This window comes from Ranitomeya imitator, chromosome 3, assembly GCF_032444005.1.
Source record: "Ranitomeya imitator isolate aRanImi1 chromosome 3, aRanImi1.pri, whole genome shotgun sequence".
Lineage (NCBI taxonomy): Eukaryota > Metazoa > Chordata > Amphibia > Anura > Dendrobatidae > Ranitomeya > Ranitomeya imitator.
The window spans coordinates 427470546-427497677 of NC_091284.1; the positions used below are offsets into that span (position 1 = coordinate 427470546).

General features: G+C 42.7%; 1 protein-coding gene across 2 annotated transcripts in view; it reads left to right on the forward strand.

The window, feature by feature from the left end:
* ULK2 (unc-51 like autophagy activating kinase 2) overlaps positions 1–27132 on the forward strand; it is a 168031-nt gene that overhangs the window by 86337 nt on the left and 54562 nt on the right. For both annotated transcript variants that reach the window (XM_069757236.1, XM_069757238.1), the window contains exons 8-10: positions 2985–3086; positions 4585–4643; positions 5373–5455. In XM_069757236.1, the coding sequence (XP_069613337.1) occupies positions 2985–3086; positions 4585–4643; positions 5373–5455 (244 nt within the window). The remainder of the gene's footprint in view (positions 1–2984; positions 3087–4584; positions 4644–5372; positions 5456–27132) is intronic.

Genomic DNA, 27132 nt, shown 5'->3' on the forward strand with positions numbered 1-27132 from the left:
CATGAAAAGTCCCTGTAGTGTAACCCAAACTATTGTCCTCTGCAACCCCCAGACTTAATTACACGTTTTGTTACAGGCTGTCATTTACCTGTATAGCTTCACGTCCTATTAAGATGTCTTTTGAACGATGGCTATTACTCCTAACTTTGTCATGAACATGGATGCTCTCCTAAGGGTTCATGTTTTTTCAATTGGCGTTAGTTAACAGCTGAATTGGTGGTGTTAAAATATCCAGCATGTTCAATTTTTCTTTTCTTATGACATCAGCCATCAGGGACAGTTCATAAGACACCTATATACAGTAGTCAGAAGATGACTAGAACATTAGCTGGTTGACATTACTTTTACCTAATGTGTATGGCAGTGTACACTGTAAAAGCTTCTAGATCATGGGTGGGCAATTAATTTTCCTAAGGGGCCACATGAGACCGCGCATGTTTGGATGTGACAAACCTATAGTCTGACATTAATTCTGCTCAATATTAACATTAACAATTTATAATTTTATATAATTGTATCACTAAATATTGATCAGAATTAAGTATGCTGACACCCCATATATACTGTATGAGCCAACACACAGCCCCTATATACAGTATAAGCCCCCACAGTAACTCTATACAGTATGATCCCACACAGCACCCTCCTTTATACAACATCAAGCCCACAGACAGACCCTATATACTGCATGAAACCCCACAGCCTCTTTATACAGTATGATCCACTGCATAGCCCCTATATACAGTATGACCCTCATATATACAGTATGATCCCCCACATAGCCCCTATATACAGTATGACCCTCATATATATGGCATGATCCCCCACATAGCCCCTATATACAGTATGACCCTCATATATATGGCATGATCCCCCACATAGCCCCTATATACAGTATGACCCTCATATATATGGCATGAGCACTCACATACATATATGAGGGGAAAAAACAAATCGCATACCCATCTATAGTTCCCCCGGTTTTGTGCTCCGGTCTTTGCTGTGTGCACTGAGGCTTTGCACATCAGATACAAAGTAGTCACATAATGGCATCTGCTGTCTGTTTTACACCGGGGCGATGGATGAAGACATCGGAGGCCCCTTATCCACCATTATATTCACTGCTATCTGCGTCCTTTGGATAGCCACACTTTGCTTAGGTCTGCTGTAGATGAGGTTATTCTGATACATACTGGAAGGACAAACTTTACTATGGACTAAATAAACTTAAAGCAGATTTGTCACCAGATTTCACAATACAAACTGTGCACATTATTAAATTGATTCCTTAGACCTGATGGGGCTGGTGTACATGCTATGTAAATCCGTGTCAGTATGACAGTATAATTCTTTCATGAAAATGAGCATTTTAGCTAGATCTAAACTTTCGCAAACGATTATACATCGATTGATCTGAATGTTTAAAGTAAGTACACCAGCCTTATCAGGTCTCGGATATCTACTTTATATATTAAGTTTTGTATTGTGAAATCTGGTGACGGATCCACTTTTATACATTGACACCTCATAGATACTATACACAGTCACCATGCCATATAAATAATTTAGTTTCTTTGTTGTGTAACAGAAATGTGGTGTCCTGCAGTGTTTGCCCTGAGAACGCCGTGTGAGCTTTGTGAGTCACTGTGACCTGTCAGGCTTGTGATAATGGCTGAGTCCTATCTGAATTCCTAGAATCCTGTTAAAGAATTACTCCTTGTCTTCTCAGGACACGGACCCACCACACAAAACCTTCTGACATTTCAAAAGTTTGATAAGATGAAAGATGCACTGTAACATATGGAACTTGATACTTAGGGGGTTATCTGGGGTTTGAGGTTTTTTGGCTATGGGTCCAAAAAGTTACCGGTGGGTAGTTGCTAATTACCTGGCTGTTGTTCCCTGCGCCGAGCTCTTCCAGCGCGGAGCATGTGCTCCTGTTTGCAGCTGGTGGTTATCTAGTAGGAAGGGAGGACTGCCGCACTATACTAACTTATTTGTTAGTTTAGTGTCTTTTTTTTTTTTTTTTCTAACGTTTCAAACAAATAGTATGGTAATAGTATGTTTCTATGACTTTTTAGTAGTTCAGAACGTTTAGATGTTCTAATTTGGCTTAAATGGGTTGTCGCACATATGATATTTTGGAGTGCTCCCTTTATCAGAGTCCTTTTTTTATAAGCCACAACAGAAAACTGCTATCAAAGTGAATTGATCTGTGTAGTATACGGGCGAACACATTAACCTACAGTCACGTGTAATACTACACTGCAGGTAGGGGTCGAGTAGTGGCTATTAACTAATGGAAACTTTCGACACCCTTGGTAAACCTCTAATTTCTCAGGGGTTGGAAGAGAGCAAACTTGTCATTCGGCCACATCTTTTTAGACCTTTTACAGTATGTTCTTTGGGGTGTAACGGGAACCGGTCACGTGAAAAATACACTATTAACCGGCAGATATCGGGTTAATAGCGTTCTGAACCTGCTTGGCGATGGCACTTGGAACCCCACTACTAGGAGGAAATGAACTCCATTCCTCCCGGTAGTTGTCGGATTTCAGTCAGAGGGGCGGCAGCAGCACAGTTTCGGTCATTGCTCTGTGTATAACACTCTCCTGCCACTGACTGACAGCCGGCTTTAATGCTTATCCTGCTATCAGTCAGTGCCAGGGATGTGGTTACAGTTTCTGCTCTCTATACACACAGCGGTCACCACCCCCCCGTGACTGAAACTTGAACGCTCCTGTGGGGAATTAAGTTTCTTTCTTCCCGGCAGTGGTGGTCTAAGTCCGGGCGCCGCATGGTTTCAGAATGCTCTTAACCTGTAGAATAACTTCACATCCGCATGTTATAGCGGTTTTCTCATTGACCAGTTCCCTTTAGAGATCGCTTACTACTTGTATTTTACCTATATTTCATCATCTCTGCTGCGTCTGTAAATATATTGCTACATTTCCCAGATAACAGTCCGGTGATTTAATTTGTAGGCTCCGGAAGTTATTATGTCTCAACATTACGATGCAAAGGCGGACCTGTGGAGCATAGGGACGGTGATTTATCAGTGTCTGGTTGGCAAGCCACCTTTTCAGGTAACCACAGCCTTTGATACAGCTAGATTTATTGTCGGTAGATAAATTGCCGCCTGTGGTTTCGGTTAAATGGTAGAAGAGGTTTGATTTGTAGCTCTTGGCATCCTCTTGATACCACAAAGTGATATTTACTATTAATAACAATGCACATTCGATGTGAATGCTTGGCGATTCTATATTGCAGGTTGCATGACATGCTAGAATGGGGTGTCTACCATTGAATACAGAAGGATATATGTTCATAGCCTTTAAACTCTCCCACCCATTCCTGGACCCATATATCTTGCATTTGCTGTGATTTAATTTTCATATGGCTTTATGCAAAATTATTCCCCAGTTCCTAGCCATATAATTTTCTATTCCATCTCTAAGCAAATTCAAAATCTAGGCTAATTTCTGCTTGCAAAGATTTGTTAAACTTCACACCGCATATTACTGGATTGATGAAACTTCTCTGCCAAATACTTTTTCACAAAGGTCATGACTGCCTTGCCTGCCAGTATAATAAATGCATTCAGTAGGAGTCGGGCTATCCTGGAAAGATTCAGGGCATAGTTTTAAAATACAAAAATTGGCCCCACTTCTGATTTTGGCTTCAATATACTGATCCAAAATACTGACATGAAAGTGGCCTATGAGGAAGTCTTAGCCAAATTGACAGTAGATCCTCAACACAAAGCCTTGTAGGGGATATATATATATAGACCCCTATAAAAATTGCACCTATAGTGTTCTATTTGCTGCCTCTGAAGTTTAATGAAACATGCTACTTATGTGGCTCGGCGCCCCCTTGGTTTGGCCAAGAGGCTCGGTGCACTGTTCTGCCCACTGATCTATCCTGTTCCCACCTTCCTCAGGGCGATTGACCGCACAGTCTTGTGATTCCTCTGCACAGACCCATGCTCACGCCAAGCAAGCCAGTGCTGTCAATCACCAATGAAAAATCAGTGGACAGCACGGAACCTTGTTACCAATTATGCAATGCTAATTAGCATATTTGATTAAACCTCTGTTTCTGCAGAAGGGAGGCAGCAATTTGAACACAAAGCTGGAATTTTTATAAGGGTGATGTCCACCACAAAAGATAGTGAGGGTGATCAATGGCAGCCATGAGAGGTGGTGAGTTCTCCTTCAATGGAAGTCTTCAAACAGAGGCTGGACAGACATCTGTCTGAGATGGTTGGTGAGTCCTGCATTGAGCAGGGGGTTGGACACGATGACCCTTGAGGTCCCTTCCAACTGTAACATTCTATGATTCTATGTGCTTAATTTATATTATAAGTTTGGGCTGAAGCCTTCCTTTAAAATATTTGCACAAGCAATATTCTGGTGATTGGTGGATTCAGTCATTCTATGGTTTACGTCATCCAGTCGCACCCGCTGTGTAAGCTCACATCACGTATTGGGCTGCGTGTTCCTTTAATGCCCTTGATGCAACATAAATGGCTACTGTTGTATAAGTACATGGATGTATAAAGTCTACCTATTTTTATGACAGGCAAATAGCCCTCAAGATCTGAGACTGTTTTATGAAAAGAATAAGAACCTAGTTGCAAGGTACTGTCACATTTTTAATATTTCACACATTTACCGGGGATTTTGCAATCTTATTGCGACTTTTCCATTGCAAATTACCACACTGAATTGGTTATCTGGGACTATTTTATTTTTTTCTTATGGGCCTAAGAATTTACAGGTAGTGTTTCCAACTACATGTCTGTTGGGCCTGGCACCAATCTGGTAATCCTACATCTTTCGGGGACGAGAGAGCAGCTGCTCTTTTTCCTTTTTGGCTCTGCTCTGTTGACGTGGCGTCACTGCCAATGTCATGCCTGTTTGACCTCTGGTTCCCCGCTGCATTACTGCGGGGAGCTGCCGGTTAATCAACATGTCCGCAGTCACGCATCTTAGACAGAGAAGCCTGAAATAAGAGAGCTGCTCTGTTGACATGAAGCAGCAGAATCGTCAACAGTTTTGTCAGTTTTTAGCCCAGTAGGAAAAAATAAAATTGGCCCCAGATGGTCCCTTTAATCAGCCAGGCATACCATGATGATGGATTGGCACAATATCAGGTCCAACCTGATAGTTTTCCACTAGAACAAGAGTAGTGGAAAGTGTTAGAAATTTCCCAGTGATCTGGACAACTCTGAATCTCCAGCCAATTTTATTAATACTAACATTCTGTGAGTAACAAGCCCAATTTTGATAAATGTGTCCACAATGTCTCATTTATGTTCTTATGGAATCTTGGTTGTAGCTGACACTTTCCATTATGTATCATTATAGCATTCCTGGAGAAACATCTGCTTATCTATCTGACTTGCTGCTGGGACTACTCCAGAGAAACCAAAAAGACAGGCTAGATTTTGGTGAGTTTTATGTCATGGCTTCCTCACATGGTTTTCTAGAATCCTAGGTTTTTCAGAGAAGCCCAAGATGACCTGTGATGTAGACAGATTACGGTATGTAGAAGGGCTGGAATTGTCTGTAGCTCTGTACTAGTTGCTCGCGTTCTGACAGACTTGAGCTGGCCTTGTATTTAAAGGCCAGGTTGTAGTGCCCAGTTGCATGCTTGTGTGCGGCCTCACCCGGAACAATCTGCAGAATTCTGGAACCTGGTGTCTGTAATTTACACCAGTTCAAAAAATAAATGGGTTGAAGATAAATTTCATATCTGGTAACAAAAGTCACAATCTTCCTCTTGTGTGTGCTGAATTTTGCTCCCATACAGAGCGGAGTTGCCAGTGCTGTCAGCATACAGATGAGCACAGTGTGTACGGTGCATGGTGATTATCGGCGGAGTGACAGCGCAGGGTCCGATGGCAGAACATGAGCCGACGCATCATGGATAAAAATAGAGCTTCACATGGCGCACAGCAGAGAGATGTATCGTTATGGTGTTTGGAAGGAATATTAAGGAGACACTACAGGCCATTTGTTACTGTGTGTAGTAGTCTGCCTCACATAGGGCCATCGAGCAGGCACGTTGTGTTCTAGTGTTCATACACTTTAGACCAGCTCCACTTTACTCTTAGAAGTCCAGCAAGTCTCTTGGCTTTATGGTTTGGTGTATGTATTAGGCTTCTCTCGCACTTCCATCGGTACGGGGCCGTCACAAAGCGTCGGCGCGATGTGCCGACGGACGTTGTGAAAATTCTGTGCAACGTGGGCAGCGGACGCAGTGTTTCAACGCGTACGTTGCCCGCTGTATAGTCCCGGGGAGGAGGGGGCGGAGTTCTAGTCGCACATGCGTGGTAGGAATTGCAGGACCCGACGTACAAAAAAAGTTCCCTTGAACTTTTTTTTTCTCGCTACGACGGTCTGCCCAATACCGACGCATCCAGTGCACGACGTATGGAACGTGTCCGTACGTCGCGATGCATCGGTAATACAAGTCTATGTGCAAAAAACTCATCTTGCAGGCAACTTTGCAGGATACGTTTTTTGCACAGAACAACACATTGCGACGGCCCCTAAATGACAGAAGTGTGAAAGAGGCCTTTAATCTTGTTACAGGCCATAAATTAGAATGAACTGTTTAGGTGAAAGTAGAAGTCTAGCTCGTGCTCCCGTATGCCATAAGATTTATACCCACTGATAGTGAAGTAAATAACGCTGATTATCCCTGCATTGCAGCTTGCTGCACACTGGTCAGTTCCCAGACTGATCTGTGTCGGTGATCTACATGTCTGTAAAGCTGACAATAAGTGATCAGCAAATTTCTACCTGATGTGTACGGTCAGCTGAGGAACCAAGTGCCACATAAAGATTTAGCGAAAACCTCTCCGGTGCCCTAATGCTTTTACTCTGCAGCCCTTACTTTTAGTACTTTGTTCAGATATTTCAGTCGTGTTGTTTTTTTTTTTTATTTCTTTATTAACCCGTTAACGACCGCCGATACGCCTTTTAACGGCGGCCGCTAAGGGTACTTAAACCACAGCGCCGTTAATTAACGGCGCTGTGGAAAAAGTAAATAGCGCCCCCCAGAGTCCGATTTTCTCCGGGGTCTCGGCTGCCGGGGGTAGCAGAGACCCCAGAGAACATGATTCGGGGTTTTTTTTTTACCGACCCCGCTTTTGCGATCGCCGGTAATTAACCGTTTACCGGCGATCGCAAAAAAAAACCAACACGATTTCTTTTTATTTTCTCTGTCCTCCGATGTGATCGCACATCATAGGACAGAGAAAAGGGGTCCCAGATAGCCCCCCGATACTCACCTGTCTCCCCCGGTGCTCCTCGTGGCTCCCGATGGGCGCCGCCATCTTTTTCCGTCAAAAAAATAGCGGGCGCATGCGCTGTGCGCCCGCTGGCCGGCACCGGGAGAATCTTTGGGGTCTCGGCTGCCGGGGGTTTTACCGACCCCTGTTTTGCGATTGCCGGTAATTAACTGTTTACCGGCGACCACAAAAAAAAAGAAGTAATGTGTAATTCTCTGTCCTCAGATGTGATCCGCCATCAGAGGACAGAGAAATAGGGGGATTCGGGGACCCTATTATACTTACCGGTTTCCCTGGGTCCTCCTGCGTCCTTCTCCTGCATGCGCAGTGCGCCCGCCATCTGCCATCTGCCGGCCGGCAGGAGAAGAGCAATTGGGGCTAAAATTAGGGTTAGGGCTAGGGTTGGGGCTAAATTTAGGGTTACGGTTGGGGCTAAATTTAGGGTTAGGGTTGGGGCTAAATTTAGGGTTAGGCATCTTTCACACTTACGTCGGTACGGGGCCGTCGCAATGCGTCGGCCCAACATACCGACGCACGTTGTGAAAATTGTGCACAACGTGGGCAGCGGATGTAGTTTTTCAACGCATCCGCGGCCCAATCTATGTCCTGGGTTGGAGGGGGCGGAGTTACGGCCACGCATGAGTGGTCAGAAATGGCGGACACCATTGAACCTTTTTTTGTGCCGACGGTCCGCCAAAACACAGCTGATCCAGTGCACGACGGATGCGACGTGTGGCCATCCGTCACGATCCGTCGGCAATACAAGTCTATGGGCAAAAAACGCATCCTGCGGGCACATTTGCAGGATCCGTTTTTTGTCCAAAACGATGGATTGCGACGGATGCCAAACGACGCATGTGTGAAAGTAGCCTTAGGGCTAGGGTTGGGGCTAAAGTTCGGTTTAGAGTTGGGATTAGGGTTAGGGTTTGGTTTAGGGTTGGTATTAGGATTAGGGTTGGCATTAGGGTTACGCTTGGGGTTAGGTTTGGGATTAGGGTTAAGGTTAGGGTTGTGATTAGGGGTGTATTGGGATTAGGGTTAGGTTTGAGGTTAGGGTTGAGATTAGGATTGGGGGTGTGTTGGATTTAGGGTTTTGATTAGGGTTATGGTTAGGGTTGACATTAGGGTTGTTTTGGGGTAAGGGTTGTGATTATTGTTAGGGTTAGTGATTAGGATTATGGATCGGGTTGGGATTAGGGTTAGGGGTGTGTTGGGGTTAGGGTTGGAGCTAGAATTGGGGGGTTTCCACGGTTTAGGTACATCAGGGGGTCTCCAAACACGACAGCCAATTTTGCGCTCAAAAAGTCAAATGGTGCTCCCTCCCTTCTGAGCTCTGCCGTGCGCCCAAACAATGGGTTACCTCCACATATGGGGCATCAGCGTACTCGGGATAAATTGGACAACAACTTTAGTGGTCCAATTTCTCCTGTTACCCTTGTGAAAATAACAACTTGGGGGCTACAAAATCTTTTTTGTGGAAAAATATGTTTGTTTGTTTTTATGACTGCATTATAAACTTCTGTGAAGCACTTGGGCATTCAAAGTTCTCACCACACATCTATATAAGTTCCTTGGGGGGTCTAGTTTCCAAAACGGGGTCACTTGTGGGGGGTTACTACTGTTTAGGTACATCAGGGGCTCTGCAAACGCAACATAACGCCCACAGACCATTCTATCTAAGTCTGCATTCCAAAACGGCGCTCCTTACTTCCGAGCTCTGCCGTGCACCCAAACAGTGGTTTACCCCCACATATGGGGTACCAGCATACTCAGGACAAATTGGACAACAACTTTTGGGGTCCAATTTCTCTTGTTACCCTTGTGAAAATAAAAACTTGGGGGCTAAAAAACCTTTTTTGTGTAAACAAATTTTTTTTTTTATTTTCACGACTCTGCATTCTAAACATCTGTGAAGCACTTGGGCATTCAAAGTTCTCACCACACATCTAGATAAGTTCCATGGAGGGTCTAGTTTCCAAAATGGGGTCACTTGTGGGTTTCTACTGTTTAGGCACATCAGGGGCTCTCCAAACGCGACATGGCGTCCGATCTCAATTCCAGCCAATTCTACATTGAAAAAGTAAAACGGTACTCCTTCTCTTCGAAGCTCTGCGGTGTGCCCAAACAGTGGTTTACCCCCACATATGCAGGGCCGCCATCAGGGCATTACAGCCATTACTGCTGTATGGGGCCCGGTCAGCAGCAGTACACAGAGGGGCCCGCAGATCCGGGGCCCCACTGTTGTGCTTCTACTGATCGGGCCCCATCATGCAGTAAAATACTGTGCACTGCGGCGCTGGGGCCCGGGAGCCTTTTTGGAGCTGTGCACGGCCGTCTCACCTAGTCGGCTGCACAGCTCCTGCTCGGCTGTGGCTAGAATGTATGGGCTCCCTGCAGGTCCTGACTACAGCCCATACATTCTAGCCGTCTCAGTAGTGAAATGTGCTAGAATGTAGGGGCTCCTGTCAGGTCCTCTCAGCAGCACATACATTCTAGCTGCTGCTTCACTGCTGAAGACACTAGACGCCCCGGGAACGACTGAGGTAAGTATAAAAAACATTTTTGTTTTTTTAATAGGTGAGGTGGGGGGGAGTGAGACTGCAGATGATGGGGTGTGTTTTAGGGAGTACTGTACATGATGAAATAATAGGGGGCTGCAAATGATAAAGTGTATTTGAGGGGGTACTACACATGAAATGATTGGGGCTGCAAATGAAGTAAGGGGGACTGCAGATGAAGTGAAGGGGGGATAGGGGACTGCAAATGATGATGTGGGGGTGATGGGGACTGCAAATGATGTGGGGGGACTGCAAATGATGATGTGGGGGTGATGGGAACTGCAAATGATGTGGGGATGATGGGGACTGCAAATGATGATGTGGGGGTGATGGGGACTGCAAATGATGATGTGGGGGTGATGGGGACTGCAAATGATGATGTGGGGGTGATGGGGACTGCAAATGATGATGTGGGGGGATGGGGCCTGCAAATGATGTTGGGGGACTGCAAATGATGATGTGGGGGTGATGGGGACTGCAAATGATGATGTGGGGGTGATGGGGACTGCAAATGATGTGGGGGTGATGGGGACTGCAAATGATGTTGGGGGACTGCAAATGATGTGGGGGTGATGGGGACTGCAAATGATGATGTGGGGGGATGGGGCCTGCAAATGATGTTGGGGGACTGCAAATGATGATGTGGGGGTGATGGGGACTGCAAATGATGTGGGGGTGATGGGAACTGCAAATGATGTGGGGGTGATGTGAACTGCAAATGATGTGGGGGTGATGGAGACTGCAAATGATGTGGGGGTGATGGAGACTGCAAATGATGATGTGGGGGTGATGGGGACTGCAAATGATGATGTGTGGGGGATGGGGCCTGCAAATGATGTTGGGGGACTGCAAATGATGATGTGGGGTGATGGGGACTGCAAATGATGTGGGGGTGATGGGAACTGCAAATGATGTGGGGGTGATGGGAACTGCAAATGATGTTGGGGGACTTCAAATGATGATGTGGGGGTGAGGGGGACTGCAAATGATGTGGGGGTGATGGGGACTGCAAATGTGGGGGTGATGGAGACTGCAAATGATGTGGGGGTGATGGGGACTGCAAATGATGATGTGGGGGTGATGGGGACTGCAAATGATGTTGGGGGACTGCAAATGATGATGTGGGGGTGATGGGGACTGCAAATGATGTTGGGGGACTGCAAATGATGATGTGGGGGTGATGGGGACTGCAAATGATGTGGGGGTGATGGGAACTGCAAATGATGTGAGGGTGATGGAGACTGCAAATGATGATGTGGGGTGATGGAGACTGCAAATGATGATGTGGGGGTGATGGGGACTGCAAATGATGTTGGGGGACTGCAAATGATGATGTGGGGGTGATGGGGACTGCAAATGATGTTGGGGGACTGCAAATGATGATGTGGGGGTGATGGGGACTGCAAATGATGATGTGGGGGTGATGGCAACTGCAAATGATGTGGGGGGACTGCAAATGATGATGTGGGGGTGATGGGGACTGCAAATGATGTGGGGGTGATGGGAACTGCAAATGATGTGGGGGTGATGGAGACTGCAAATGATGTGGGGGTGATGGAGACTGCAAATGATGATGTGGGGGTGATGGGGACTGCAAATGATGTGGGGGTGATGGGAACTGCAAATGATGTGGGGGTGATGGAGACTGCAAATGATGTGGGGGTGATGGAGACTGCAAATGATGATGTGGGAGTGATGGGAACTGCAAATGATGTGGGGGTGATGGAGACTGCAAATGATGATGTGGGGGTGATGGGGACTGCAAATGATGTTGGGGGACTGCAAATGATGATGTGGGGGTGATGGGGACTGCAAATGATGTGGGGGTGATGGGGACTGCAAATGATGTGGGGGTGATGGGAACTGCAAATGATGATGTGGGGGTGATGGAGACTGCAAATGATGATGTGGGGGTGATGGGGACTGCAAATGATGTTGGGGGACTGCAAACGATGTGGGGGTGATGGGGACTGCAGATGATGATGGGGGTGATGGGGACTGCAAATGATGTGGGGGGACTGCAAATGATGATGTGGGGGTGATGGGGACTGCAAATGATGTGGGGGTGATGGGGACTGCAAATGATGATGTGGGAGATGGGGACTGCAAATGATGTGGGGGTGATGGGAATTGCAAATGATGTGGGGGGGATGGGGATAGGTAATGATGTGGGAGTGATAGGGACTGCAGATGATGAAGTGTGTTTGAGGGGGTTCTGCACATGATGAAATGATAGGGGGCTGCAAATGATGAAGTAAGGGGGACTGCAGATGAAGTGACGGGGGGGATAGGGGACTAAATGATGATAGGGGACTAAATGATGAAGTGGGGGTGATGGGGACTGCACATGAAGTGAGTGTGAGGGACGTGGACAGCAATTGAATTGAACTTGGGGGTGGGAAGAGCAAATGATGTATTGAAGGTGGGGAGAGCAAATAATGAATTTTGAGGGTGGGGAAGATCAATTGATAATGAATAGAGGGTGGGAGAGAGAGAAGACGTGGCAATGAATTGAGGCAGAAGGGGCATGTAACTATAATGAATTGGGGTAAGGGTTAGAGCGGGAGGTACATAGTGGGTTCGTTGAGGATAAAGTAACTGGTAATAAATTGGAAGAATACAGGTGCTAATTAATTTATATATTAAATGAGGAAAGTGGCTATATACAGATAGTGGGGGCACAGTGGCGGATTATAATTTATATTTGGAATGGTGGGTTGCATAATAACCAATTATATATTAATGGTGGGTGAACGTCTGTAGTCAGATGTGTAGTGTAGAAGAAAGGGAAAAAATGGGGAATGTGCTCTGGAAGCGGTGCTCTAGATAACTGTGTTATTTTATGCAGATGAGACGAGTCCTGGCAGAAAGAAGTGATAGCGGTCTGCGCTGGATTAAAAAGAAACGCAAAGATGAAGGACTTTAGCTAGAGACGTCACTGGTGAGTATGTTACCTGTACACTGACACCATACACTGTATACTGTATACAGTGCTCCTGTGTATAATGTCACTGGTGATCACTATACTATCTGTACACTATACACTATATACAGAGCTCCTTTGTATAATGTCACTAGTGATTGCTGTATTACATGTACACTGTACCCTATATACAGAGCTCCTGTGTATAATGTCACTAGTGATCACTATATTATCTGTACACTATACACTATATACAGAGCTCCTGTGTATAATGTCACTAGTGATCGCTGTATTACATGTACACTATACACTATATACAGAGCTCCTGTGTATAATGTCACTAGTGATCGCTGTATTACATGTACACTGACACTATATGAAGAGCTCCTGTGTATAATGGCATCGGCGACCACTGTATTACCTGTACACACACTGCATACTAAGTACAGATCTCCTGTGTACAATGGCACTTATGGTGATAGTATTTTTTTTTTTATTAATGATCAGTATTGTACTATTCAGTCACAATGTGGTGGTAATATGTTGTCCGGCCATGGTGTAGCGGTATTTGTTCCTTGTATGTGCTATTATTCGGTCACTGTGTGGTGGTAATATGTGGTCTGTTCATGTTGTGTTGGTATTTGTTCCTTGTATGTAGTTGGTCACCATGTGATGGTAATATGTGGTCTGGACATGCTGCGGTGGTATTTGTCCCTTGTATGTGATATTGTTCAGTCACTGTGGTGGTAATATGTGGTCTGCACATGGTGTGGCGGTATTTGTTCCTTGTAGATAGTATTATAGGTCACTATGTGGTGATAATATGGTGTCTGGTCATGGTGTTGTGGTATTTGTCCCTTGTATGTGGTATTATTGGTCAATTGAAAAATAAATAAAAATACACCTAAATTGTATTGCATATTTTAACAAATGTTTAATAGATTAGAGTAGAGTAGGGCTCGGCCAAAAGAGTCTACCTTGTTGTCGTCTCAAATTTAAAAAAACCTTTTGGCCAAAACAAAAGCTGCTGGCTATGTGTTTGATCTGGTAATGGGAACTGTTAATGTGTGATTTGTGAGAAGTGGAGTTTTGGCAAGAGACAGCGGTGGGGCTGTTGACAGTTCGAGGGGTGGAGGCGGGGCTGGGGTGGAGCCTGGGCGGAGTCTTAAGGGGCCCTGAAAATTTTGCCAGTATGGGGCCCTGAAATTCCTAGTGGCAGCCCTGCACATATGGGGTATTGACGTACTCAGGAGAAATTGCACAACAACTTTTGTGGTCTAATTTCTCCTGTTACCTTTGTGAAAATAAAAATTTGGGGGCAAAAAGATCATTTTTGTAGAAAAAATGCGATTTTCTTATTTATTTTTTTTTTTTTTAAATTTTCACGGCTCTACGTTATAAACGTCTGTGAAGCACCTGAGGGTTTAAAGTGCTCACCACACATCTAAATAAGTTCCTTAAGGGGTCTAGTTTCCAAAATGGGGTCACTTGTGTGGGGTTTCCACTGTTTAGGCACATCAGGGGCAATCCAAACGCGACATGGCGTCCGATCTCAATTCCAGCCATTTCTACATTGAAAAAGTAAAACGGCACTCCTTCTCTTCCAAGCTCTGCGGTAAGCAAAAACAGTGGTTTACCCCCACATATTGGGTATCGACGTACTCAGGAGAAATTGCATAACAAAATTTATGGTTATATTTCTGTTTTTACACTTGTGAAAATAAAAAAAATGGTTCTGAATTAAAATGTTTGCAAAAAAAAGTCAAATGTTCATTTTTTCCTTCCACATTGTTTCAGTTCCTGTGAAGCACGTAAAGGGTTAATAAACTTCTTGAATGTGGTTTTGAGAACCTTGAGGGGTGTAGTTTTTAGAATGGTGTCACACTTCGTTATTTTCTTCGTTATTTTCTATCATATAGACGCCTCAAAATGACTTCAAATGTGATGTGATCCCTAAAAAAAAAAAATGGTGTTCTAAAAATGAGAAATTGCTGGTCAACTTTTAACCCTTATAACTCCCTAACAAAAAAAAATTTTGTTTCCAAAATTGTTCTGATGTAAAGTAGACATGTGGGAAATGTTATTTATTAACTATTTTTCGTGACATATCTCTCTGATTTAAGGGCATAAAAATACAAAGTTTGAAAATTGCTAAATTTTAAAAATTTTCGCCATATTTCCGTTTTTTTCAAAAATAATCGCAAGTAATATCAAAGAAATGTTACCACTATCATGAAGTACTATATGTCACGAAAAAAACAATCTCAGAATCAGCGGGATCCGTTGAAGCGTTCCAGAGTTATAACCTCATAAAGTGACAGTGGTCAGAATTGTAAAAATTGGCTCGGTCATTAAGTACCAAATTGGCTCTGTCACTAAGGGGTTAAATTACATAAGAAACCACAAAAACCAAAGGCACTGAATGTGCCACATATGTACGTAATGGCAAGTAACATAGTACAATGTCCATAAAGGTAGTTATTAGGAGTGTGACATTGAGGTCATTAGTCATACTAAATTCTTAGGTTGTCTTATTGTATAATTGTTTCTATTGTAAAGTTTCCTCGTAATACCAGCCAAATATGAGATAAGCAGACTGAGAAAGGAGAAAAAGAGAAAGCAGCAGGGAAAGAGACAGGAGGGGGGAGTGTTAATCATGGCTAGGGGTCCTGTGTTCAGTGGTCCTCGATGTGTGCCCCATACTTGACAAAAGATCTAAAATTGAATCAGTAAGTCTTATAAAACCGGTCGAAAGCGTTATTAGCTTTAGCAGTCAGTTCTTCCATCAGTATCACCTCATTTACATTAGAGAACCAAAGGGCAATTGTCTGGACGGTATCTTTCTTTCCAGAGAAGGGCTATGCATGCCCGAGCCATCACAATTAGGTGCCTCAGTATAGAATACCTGTGTATTTTTAGTGGCATGTCGCAGTGATGGAGGACAAGAGCAGGAGTCAGGTCAGTCACGAGATCCGTGAACCTTCATGTCACCGATTCCACAAAACGGAGTGATTAGCTTGCATGATCAAAAATGTGTAATGGATCACCTTCCTCATGTCGGAATCATACCATCGAGATAACAACAATTTACAACTGGCCTCATGAAAACAAGAACAGATCAACGCTTTATGCGTTAGAGAAAATTTGCCTCCATTGATCTTTCGATAGAGAAAAGCCTAAATACCCTTCGCATTGTCAGAAACCTGGTGACCGGAAGGTCTGGTGGGTTAATTAGTAGAGCACGAAAATGACGGTGTGCCTCAAAGGTCCTGCACTTGAGCAAGCTGTCTGGAAAGTCATTTTCTCACTATTATAGAACGCTCTAGGAGGGAGTGACTGGAAAAAATGCAGGAGCCAACCTATCTCCAGATGTTCAGGGTGAATGGTGAAGAAATACCAAGGAGATGGAAAACATACTCAGATGGGAGGTAAGAACATTTCTAAAGCAATCCACAGCGAGGAGATTGGAACAAAACAAAATCCTCTAAACTGCATGCTCGCAAACGCCAGAAGCCTGACAAACAAGATGGAATAACTAGAAGCAGAAATATCTACAGGTAACTTTGACATAGTGGGAATAACCGAGACATGGTTAGATGAAAGCTATGACTGGGCAGTTAACTTACAGGGTTACAGTCTGTTTAGAAAGGATCGTAAAAATCGGAGAGGAGGAGGGGTTTGTCTCTATGTAAAGTCTTGTCTAAAGTCCACTTTAAGGGAGGATATTAGCGAAGGAAATGAGGATGTCGAGTCCATATGGGTCGAAATTCATGGAGGGAAAAATGGTAACAAAATTCTCATTGGGGTCTGTTACAAACCCCCAAATATAACAGAAACCATGGAAAGTCTACTTCTAAAGCAGATAGATGAAGCTGCAACCCATAATGAGGTCCTGGTTATGGGGGACTTTAACTACCCGGATATTAACTGGGAAAGTGAAACCTGTGAAACCCATAAAGGCAACAGGTTTCTGCTAATAACCAAGAAAAATTATCTTTCACAATTGGTGCAGAATCCAACCAGAGGAGCAGCATTTTTAGACCTAATACTATCTAATAGACCTGACAGAATAACAAATCTGCAGGTGGTTGGGCATCTAGGAAATAGCGACCACAATATTGTACAGTTTCACCTGTCTTTCACTAGGGGCACTTGTCAGGGAGTCACAAAAACACTGAACTTTAGGAAGGCAAAGTTTGACCAGCTTAGAGATGCCCTTAATCTGGTAGACTGGGACAATATCCTCAGAAATAAGAATACAGATAATAAATGGGAAATGTTTAAGAACATCCTAAATAGGCAGTGTAAGCGGTTTATACCTTGTGGGAATAAAAGGACTAGAAATAGGAAAAACCCAATGTGGCTAAACAAAGAAGTAAGACAGGCAATTAACAGTAAAAAGAAAGCATTTGCACTACTAAAGCAGGATGGCACCATTGAAGCTCTAAAAAACTATAGGGAGAAAAATACTTTATCTAAAAAACTAATTAAAGCTGCCAAAAAGGAAACAGAGAAGGACATTGCTAAGGAGAGTAAAACTAATCCCAAACTGTTCTTCAACTATATCAATAGTAAAAGAATAAAAACTGAAAATGTAGGCCCCTTAAAAAATAGTGAGGAAAGAATGGTTGTAGATGACGAGGAAAAAGCTAACATATTAAACACCTTCTTCTCCACGGTATTCACGGTGGAAAATGAAATGCTAGGTGAAATCCCAAGAAACAATGAAAACCCTATATTAAGGGTCACCAATCTAACCCAAGAAGAGGTGCGAAACCGGCTAAATAAGATTAAAATAGATAAATCTCCGGGTCCGGATGGCATACACCCACGAGTACTAAGGGAACTAAGTAATGTAATAGATAAACCATTATTTCTTATTTTTAGGGACTCTATAGCGACAGGATCTGTTCCGCAGGACTGGCGCATAGCAAATGTGGTGCCAATATTCAAAAAGGGCTCTAAAAGTGAACCTGGAAATTATAGGCCAGTAAGTCTAACCTCTATTGTTGGTAAAATATTTGAAGGGTTTCTGAGGGATGTTATTCTGGATTATCTCAATGAGAATAACTGTTTAACTCCATATCAGCATGGGTTTATGAGAAATCGCTCCTGTCAAACCAATCTAATCAGTTTTTATGAAGAGGTAAGCTATAGGCTGGACCACGGTGAGTCATTGGACGTGGTATATCTCGATTTTTCCAAAGCGTTTGATACCGTGCCGCACAAGAGGTTGGTACACAAAATGAGAATGCTTGGTCTGGGGGAAAATGTGTGTAAATGGGTTAGTAACTGGCTTAGTGATAGAAAGCAGAGGGTGGTTATAAATGGTAGTCTCTAACTGGGTCGCTGTGACCAGTGGGGTACCGCAGGGGTCAGTATTGGGACCTGTTCTCTTCAACATATTCATTAATGATCTGGTAGAAGGTTTACACAGTAAAATATCGATATTTGCAGATGATACAAAACTATGTAAAGCAGTTAATACAAGAGAAGATAGTATTCTGCTACAGATGGATCTGGATAAGTTGGAAACTTGGGCTGAAAGGTGGCAGATGAGGTTTAACAATTGTAAATGTAAGGTTATACACATGGGAAGAAGGAATCAATATCACCATTACACACTGAATGGGAAACCACTGGGTAAATCTGACAGGGAGAAGGACTTGGGGATCCTAGTTAATGATAAACTTACCTGGAGCAGCCAGTGCCAGGCAGCAGCTGCCAAGGCAAACAGGATCATGGGGTGCATTAAAAGAGGTCTGGATACACATGATGAGAGCATTATACTGCCTCTGTACAAATCCCTAGTTAGACCGCACATGGAGTACTGTGTCCAGTTTTGGGCACCGGTGCTCATGAAGGATATAATGGAACTAGAGAGAGTACAAAGGAGGGCAACAAAATTAATAAAGGGGATGGGAGAACTACAATACCCAGATAGATTAGCGAAATTAGGATTATTTAGTCTAGAAAAAAGACGACTGAGGGGTGATCTAATAACCATGTATAAGTATATAAGGGGACAATACAAATATCTCGCTGAGGATCTGTTTATACCAAGGAAGGTGACGGGCACAAGGGGGCATTCTTTGCGTCTGGAGGAGAGAAGGTTTTTCCACCAACATAGAAGAGGATTCTTTACTGTTAGGGCAGTGAGAATCTGGAATTGCTTGCCTGAGGAGGTAGTGATGGCGAACTCAGTCGAGGGGTTCAAGAGAGGCCTGGATGTCTTCCTGGAGCAGAACAATATTGTATCATACAATTATTAGGTTCTGTAGAAGGACGTAGATCTGGGGATTTATTATGATGGAATATAGGCTGAACTGGATGGACAAATGTCTTTTTTCGGCCTTACTAACTATGTTATGTTACTATGTTATGTGTCCTGCTCCAAAATGACAAATACTAAAGTGGCCCTTATTTACTTGGAAAAACACGGTCATCAAGACCCGGGAGAAAAAGTGGATTACCCAAAAAGGGGTAACATGTAAGAGTATTGCGGTACGATATTGTGACGTACTGCAGGAAGGGAACAGCATGCTAGGGTAGCCCCTATTGTGGGATGTGTCTTAAGCACTTTGACCATAGATGGGTCTAACCTGGGGGCCGATATGAGAGGGATATTTGTAAAGCTTTGCTTAATTTTGACTCATGCTTTTCTGGTACAATTCCTACAGCAGTCCAATATCCTAGACAAGTGAGAGGCAATGTAATTAGATCTGAGGTCGGGAACAGCTATACCCTCTGAAGATTTATAGTGATGTAATATAGATCTTCTAATACTAGGAGGTTTGCCAGGCCAAGCTAACTTAGTTTGAACCAATGCTAATTAATGAAGGCCAATGGAATTCTAATAGGGAGCACCTGTATGACAGAATTTGGTGTAGAATGTTCATTTTTGCACATATTTGAGAAAAATGAGCTTGTATAAATCAGCTCGCTGTATGGTAATGAACCGAGACTAGTCCGGTGAGACGTTTGCACATTGAGACTAGTCCGGATTCAATAGCTGCCGTTCCAACCCGAGATTGAGATTTACTGTCTCTGCACTGACGGCCTCTTCAGCTTCCACTCTTCCCGCCACCTCTGTTTTGCTCTTCCTGTAGACTATTGGCGGTGTCAGGAGGAGCACAGGTGGTGAAGGAGCCTGCAGTACAGGGACTGTCAGTCACAGTGAGGGGACGTTGCTGCTGTTTCTAAACCTGACTAGTCTGTGTGTAAAATTCTCACCGGACTAGTCCTGGTTCTTTTCCGTACAGCAAACTGATGTACCGTATACAAGTTAATTTTACTCCAATATATGCAGTATTATTAAAGAAAAAAATAAATAAAAGCACGACTAAAATACCTGGATAAAGGACTACCAACTACACATGACGTGTGCAGTGTAAAAGCAGTGGGGGAATTGACAGATTCCCTTTTAAAGAAATGTCTTTCTGTAGCATATGAGTCATATTACGTAATATCCCATTATATAAGCAAGCTATATATATATTATAGGCTGATTGTTTGTGGTAGTCCTCACTATGGGGGTTGTAATATATTCTTTTCTGGCTGTCATTGTGGTTGAAGTGGCGACTTGTCATCTTGTTTTTTAGGAGCGTGTAATCTGAATAAGCTGTGTACAGCAAGGTGTTATTGGTCCTTTGCCACCAATCCAAGGTTTTTAAATAAAAGCTTTTATCCTCATGAGAACATTCTGTTCCCGAGGCTTTATTGTCCTATCAGGAGATTCGGGGGCGTAGAAGGCTGATCAGCACAGTCGGTGTCGCAATTCTCCTCTCTGACAACAGAGCGAGCAGCCATGCACACCTCGTCTTGGCTCCTTCTTCATGGAGATAATGTAGTCAGCCTGCATGTCTGCCAAGATTTTGACGAACCAAATTGTTTGTTACGTGTCTTGAAATAGATCGATTTAGCTAAAAAGGAATTAAAATTATTTTTCAATATTGCATTAAGACATTCCCACACCACAATCCTACAATGTTTTCCATGATGCGTTATATATGTAATGTGTTTTTTTTATTATTGTAATTCCTTTTTTAAAATGCTCGTGGCTCTTGCGAATTATAGTAGTTGTATTTTTAGCATGGCTTTTCATGTTGTGCTTGAGAGGTCGTGATTACAGTGTACTAGAGTTTTATTGGATATGCAGATGGGGTTTTTTTATTTAGGTTCTATTTTTTATTTTTTTTTAATTAAGATTCAGTAAATCAAAATAGATTTAAAACTTCATGGGAAAAAAATATTTTACAGTATGCCGGTTAAAATAAAATAAACAAAAAAAAACCACACATTTTTGTAGAGTATATCATAATTTTTTTTCAACGATTGGTAACTTCATTTACTTATTGGCTTCACACTCATTACCTTACCTATATGAGACTTGAATTTACTGCAACCCTTTACTTCCTCCTTGCTATTGTCTTCTTTAGAAGCAGATGAGAAATGGCTGAAAGTTCTTTAATAGTCAGCATGTCCAGTCATTACAAAAGCCTTTACCTTGTTTTAGACAGCAAGCCCTCACTGTGTTAGAGCGGCATGACATGGTGCATAAAGGGCCTCTGAAGTTTTGAGAAGGCATAATGGCACAAAGAGGCCTTCAAAAACTCCTCCTTTTTAGTTCTAGGTATTTCATCCCCCAAAGACCATCACAGTAGTGTTAGTGGATATGTTGCTTGGTAGTTTGATATATTGACAACTGTGTATAGGGAACGTCGAGGCCTAGGATACATTTTAAAATGGTTGCCCCAAGAATAAAGACTAGTCTACCTGATCTAAAAAAAAAAAATAAAAAAAATCAATCTGAAGTTGAGAGTAGTGGACTAGTTCAGGTCTGTGGAACAACATAAGCGGTGTGCGAAACTGGAAGGGGACCGCTCTCCCTGGACACTCACATCTTTACTTTGGATTGACAACATATATGTACACACTAAGCAATTACCAATACTCACTCATCGATTTTTGCAAACATGTGAGCAAGACTTGTTCTCAATATCACAAAGGTTGGGTCCATTAATGCCCTTGTTTAACAACCCGGATTCCCCCTCACCCTCCCCACCCCACCGCTTCAGATGTGGACTGCTTTCTAATCTGAGACAGATCCACTGGGGTTAGGTAGTAGATGCATTCTCATAGGATCAGGTTCTTTTTCTTCCTTTACGGAACTTGGTGGCTCTTTTCTAGGTAGGAGTCTATCTTGGCTGGCTTGTTTCCAGCTCTGGTTATTTATAAATTCTCACATATTTCTGACTAGTACAAAATATGAATTCACTCCTTTTGAAGCCTTAATCACTCAAGTACGTGCTTGTACTAAACTTTTATCTTGTGTATACAAAGCAACACAAAGGGACACATGCAATGACCCTCTAGCCTTTATTGGGGCATTCATAATCTCCCACAAATTACCTACTACTTGCTGTGCACAGGAGAAAAATTGTAATAGTCTGTCTAGATGTATTGTTGTCCCACTGTGCTACATAGGATCTTCCCCTCTGCTTCTGGCATCATCTGGTGGTGCTACCGGGTCTTCTACACATATGGTGGAAATACCCATTGGTTTCTGGGTTATGGAATTCCATTTTCTCACTGCACAATAGTCTCCCAGGTAGCTGATCTCACCCTTCCGCCAAATAGGCCTATTTTCCATTACTCCAGATTCAATCTCACAGGCATAGAAATATATTCGTAGTCACTTTCTAATAACTGTTATGTCATTTATTCCTTGTCACTGGAAATCCACAAAAACTCCCCCTTTGGCTGACTGGGTGGAAGAAGTTAACAATATTATGAAAATGAAAAACCTGACAGATTCGCCTGTTTCCTCCCTAACCTTATCTCGCCTTCGCAGGCAGGCTTTATTAAAGGCTGATCAGCGACTCTTAATATTAGGAAGGTGTTGCCATTATTAGACATAATCCAGTCTTCTAGAGATAGTACTGAAGAGGCACCAGCTAAAGTAACTATTGTTGCAAAAAAAGACGCCTCCTGACGAAGATATGGCGAAACGCGCGTCGGGGTGGCAGGTCGGGGTCCATCTACTCTCCATATCATGTAGGTAATAGCCCATTTTTACCATATGTTTAATTCTCGGTTTGCACAGCCGGTACTTTACTTTCTAAACGCTGCTTAATATCAATAATCTCCAGCTCACATGAGTATGTACTTTGTTACTTTGGGGATTTGGAGTCCACATTGGATTTACCTTGTTTACATTGGCATTTTGCTTTGATTCTTTCAGTATGGTCTTATGCACACAGTAAATTGCGTTTTTCATATGTTTTTCTATTATGCACTTGCACTCTGTCTTTGTGCTGCTGTTAGATTAAATTAGATTCTATGGCAATATTCCTATTTAATTACCCCATACACTATCCTGCTTTTGTTTTTGGTTGTGTTACTTTGTTCATCATTTTTGTTAATTTTATTGAACTCTACAAAAAAAAACCTTTATGGTTGAATATACTCTTTCACTCTCTCATTGACTTACTATCTTTGATAGTTTATTTTTGTGTATATAATGCTTTTTGAGTTATAACCTAGATTCTTGTGATATCCTTCTTTTGGAAACCTTGTATTTAACTATAAATACTGAAAGCTACAACTGAACAATTGGATATCACATCTAAAATTAGATCGGGGTGCTCTGCATTCCGGAAGAACATGATCAATGAAGCTGGAGGGAAACTTATGCATGTGGCCATTTTCGTGTTTAATATTCCTAAAACGGACCCAACAGAAGATGAGTTAACTGCATGGCCCAAATGCCAACTGCATAATTCTGATATTTATCATGGCATTTGGCTATGCCCCGATACTGCTTCTTTCTGGAAATCAGTCCCAACAATAAGGAGGAAAAAAAATAAAATTATAAAGTCTTTCAAATCGACTGGGTGGTATATTCTGGAAGATCTTAAAAACAATTTGGGCCTGCTTCAAATTAATAGCTGACTGAGAATGTGAGAAACCATGGCTAGATGACAATTGATGGCATTAATGCTCTTATTCCTCTTTTTTTAAGATGGGTTTTGTGAAGATTTATTTTGTTGTTTAACCCTTTTTGACTTTGTTTCTCTTATGTTCTTCCCACGAAGACTTTTGTTACCAATCAACTGAATGATCTCCAATAAGCATCCCAAAAATATGTCAAACATCAAACTCTTGTTTACCCTGTCTGCGTACTGGACAAGTGTGTTATTCTAAGGTGTTGGATTTGTTGAAGTTACTGTTAAAAAAAAAAAAAGTTTGAAATAAAAATAATACATTAAAAAAAAAAAAAATATTGGAAAGCATGATTGCACATACCTCTCACCCCAAAGCTTGTCATCGCCAATGGACATGTTGGATATTATTCAGTGGGGGAATGACCTGGCAATCTGGTTGTCAGAAAATAATACTTAAAATAGAATGTTGTGGTAGATGTGGTCTCCACTGAAGTACTGGTTTCAGTTAGTCATATTGTTTTTTTTGTTTTTTTTCTTTGTTTGTTTTTGTGAACCCCTTCCTCCTTGTCCTTCTTAGGCCGGCGTCACACTTGCGAGTTTTACGGACGTAAGAGCGCAGAAATTACGTCCGTAAAACTCGCAAAAAATACGGCACAATTATTCTCTATGCCCCTGCTCCTATCTGCCGTATTAAACTGATCCGTATTATACGGCTTTCTACGGCCGTTGAAAATCGCAGCATGCTGCGTTTGTCACCGTATTGCGCAAAAAAATCGCCAATGCAAGTCTATGGGGGCCCGAAAAATACGGATTACACATGGACCAGCAGTGTGACTTGTGAGGAATACGCAGCGCTGTTAGAGAGAAAAGCCGGTAATTCAATTACCGGCTTTTGCTTTCTCCTTCCTAAACCCGTCATGATATGAGTCGTGGTTACATACAGTAAACCATCTCATATCCCCAGTTTTTTTTGCATATTCCACACTACTAATGTTAGTGTGTATATGCAAAATTTGGCCGTTCTAGCTAGTAAAATAAGGGGTTAAATGGCGGAAAAAATTGGCGTGGGCTCCCGCACAATTTTCTCCGCCAGAGTAGTAAAGCCAGTGACTGAGGGCAGATATGAATAGCCTGGAGAGGGTCCACGGTTATTGCCCCCCCTGGCTAAAAACATCTGCCCCCAGCCACCCCAGAAAAGGCACATCTGGAAGATGCGCCTATTCTGGCACTTGGCCACTCTCTTCCCATTCCCGTGTAGCGGTGGGATATGGGGTAATGAAGGGTTAATGCCACCTTGCTATTGTAAGGTGACATTAAGCCAAATTAATAATGGAGAGGCGTCAATTATGACACCTATCCATTATTAATCCAATACTAGTAAAGGGTTAAAAAAAAACACACACATTATTAAAAATTAATTTATTGAAAAAATCACAAAGGCTGTTGTATTAATTTATTCTACTCTCAATCCACTCACTGAAGACCCTCGATCTGTAAATTAAAAAAATAAAATAAACCAACAATATACATACCTTCCGAGGATCTGTAAGGTCCAACGATGTAAATCCATCTGAAGGGGTTAAAATATTTTGCAGACACGAGCTCCGCTAATGCAGGCTGCTCATTTCTGCAAAACCCCGGCGAATGAAGCTAAATATAGGTCAATGATCTATATTTAGCTTCATTTGCGGTGAGGCGCCCTCTGCTGGCTGTTCTTAGATCGTGGAAACTTTCCTAGAAAGCTCCCTTGCTCGAGATCATAAGAGGCGCCCTCTGCTGGTTGTCCTCATATGAACTCGACCGTATTTTCATACGCTGAGTGTGACGCCGGCCTTACTCTTTCCTCTCCCCTTTCTTCTTTACATTCCTCTAGCACACATAATTGGTTCATGTACTTTATGTAAGAGGTTATATTAATACCTCATCAAGCTGGTTATACTTGCCCTATTTATCGGACTATAAGACGCACCCCAAACTTTGCGGTGGAAAATGGGGGAAAAAAAAGATTTTTATAAGATGGGGTTCTATCTTATAGACCGATTTTAAAGTTGCGGTTGAGCGTGGTCACAGGAGGCATGGTCTCTTCCTGAGGCCCGGAGTCCGCGGTGAGGCAGAACAAAGTGTGTTGCATGGAGCAGGGTCCCTTCCTCAGGAACCCAGCAACGGCAGAAGTGTGGAGATGCTGCAGGCCTCTGGTGTCAGTGGTAAGCACAGCGGAGTGCATCATTGGTATTCCTGAAGCCGTGGGCCACTGGAAGCGGCTCGTGCACAGATTGGGATCTCAGCCCAGCTGGCCTACAGCAACCATTTCTGTGAAACGCACAGACTCAAGAAAAAGGAAAATGGCCACCAAGAAACGATGATGCACTCTGCTGTGTTCACGGCCGACACCTGGCCCCCAGCGTCACCACACTTCTGTCATCGCCAGCCTCCTGAGGAAGGGACCCTGCTCCACCACCGCATTCCCCTGGTAAGCCTGCTTTCGGACTAATCCAAAAAATATGGTATAATCTAATGTTTAACAATAACTTAATATTAACAACCGTCAACTCTTGTATTGTTATTATGGAACGTAATTGGAATATATCAGTTAAAACCACTCCTCCAATTTTTTTTACTTGAAATATTATTTTTAAGTAACACTAGTGACAAAAGGAATATTTTGTTATGAATAACCGTCATTTTAATATTTTGTTCTGCAAATAGAGAATACAAAGTTACTTTATTGTCATTTGTACTGTGTCTTATGAGAGAAATCTGGTTCTTTCTTAATTCCCTGGTTAAATCTGTATTTGGTGAAGACAGATTTTTGCTTTACTGAGAGAGGAGATGGGAGATGCTAGCAATATGATTCTACATAGAGAGTAGAGAAGAGAATTAGGAAGGAGGAGGTGGAGACAGATCTCCTCATTCTTCCACCCCTTCCCTTCTACGTAGAATTTTATAAAAACCAACAGTCATCTCCTATCTCAGTAATGTAATAATCTGTCTTCACTGAATACAGATTTTATCTGGAATTGTGAATTTTGAAAATGATCAGTCCCAGTGGAGAAAGAAGCAAATTTCTCTAAGATATGGCTCAGTGTTTAGCGCTGGGGTCCTGGATTCAAATCCCACCAAGGATAACATCTGCTAGGAGTCTGAATGTTCTCCCTGTATTTGCGTGGATTTCCTCCCACTCCAAAAGCATACTGATAGGAATTTAGAATTTGATCCCCGGTGGGGACAGCGATAGTCATATGTATATAGTGCTGTGGAATTATGGTGCTTTATAAGTGAGTAAAATGGATAAATTAAATTACAAAGTTTCTTATTTTCACTTGTGTTATTGATTTATGGCAAAAAAAATTACAGCTACGATTACTCTTTAACATATTCCTTAGCCCTGTGCCAGAACTTCCA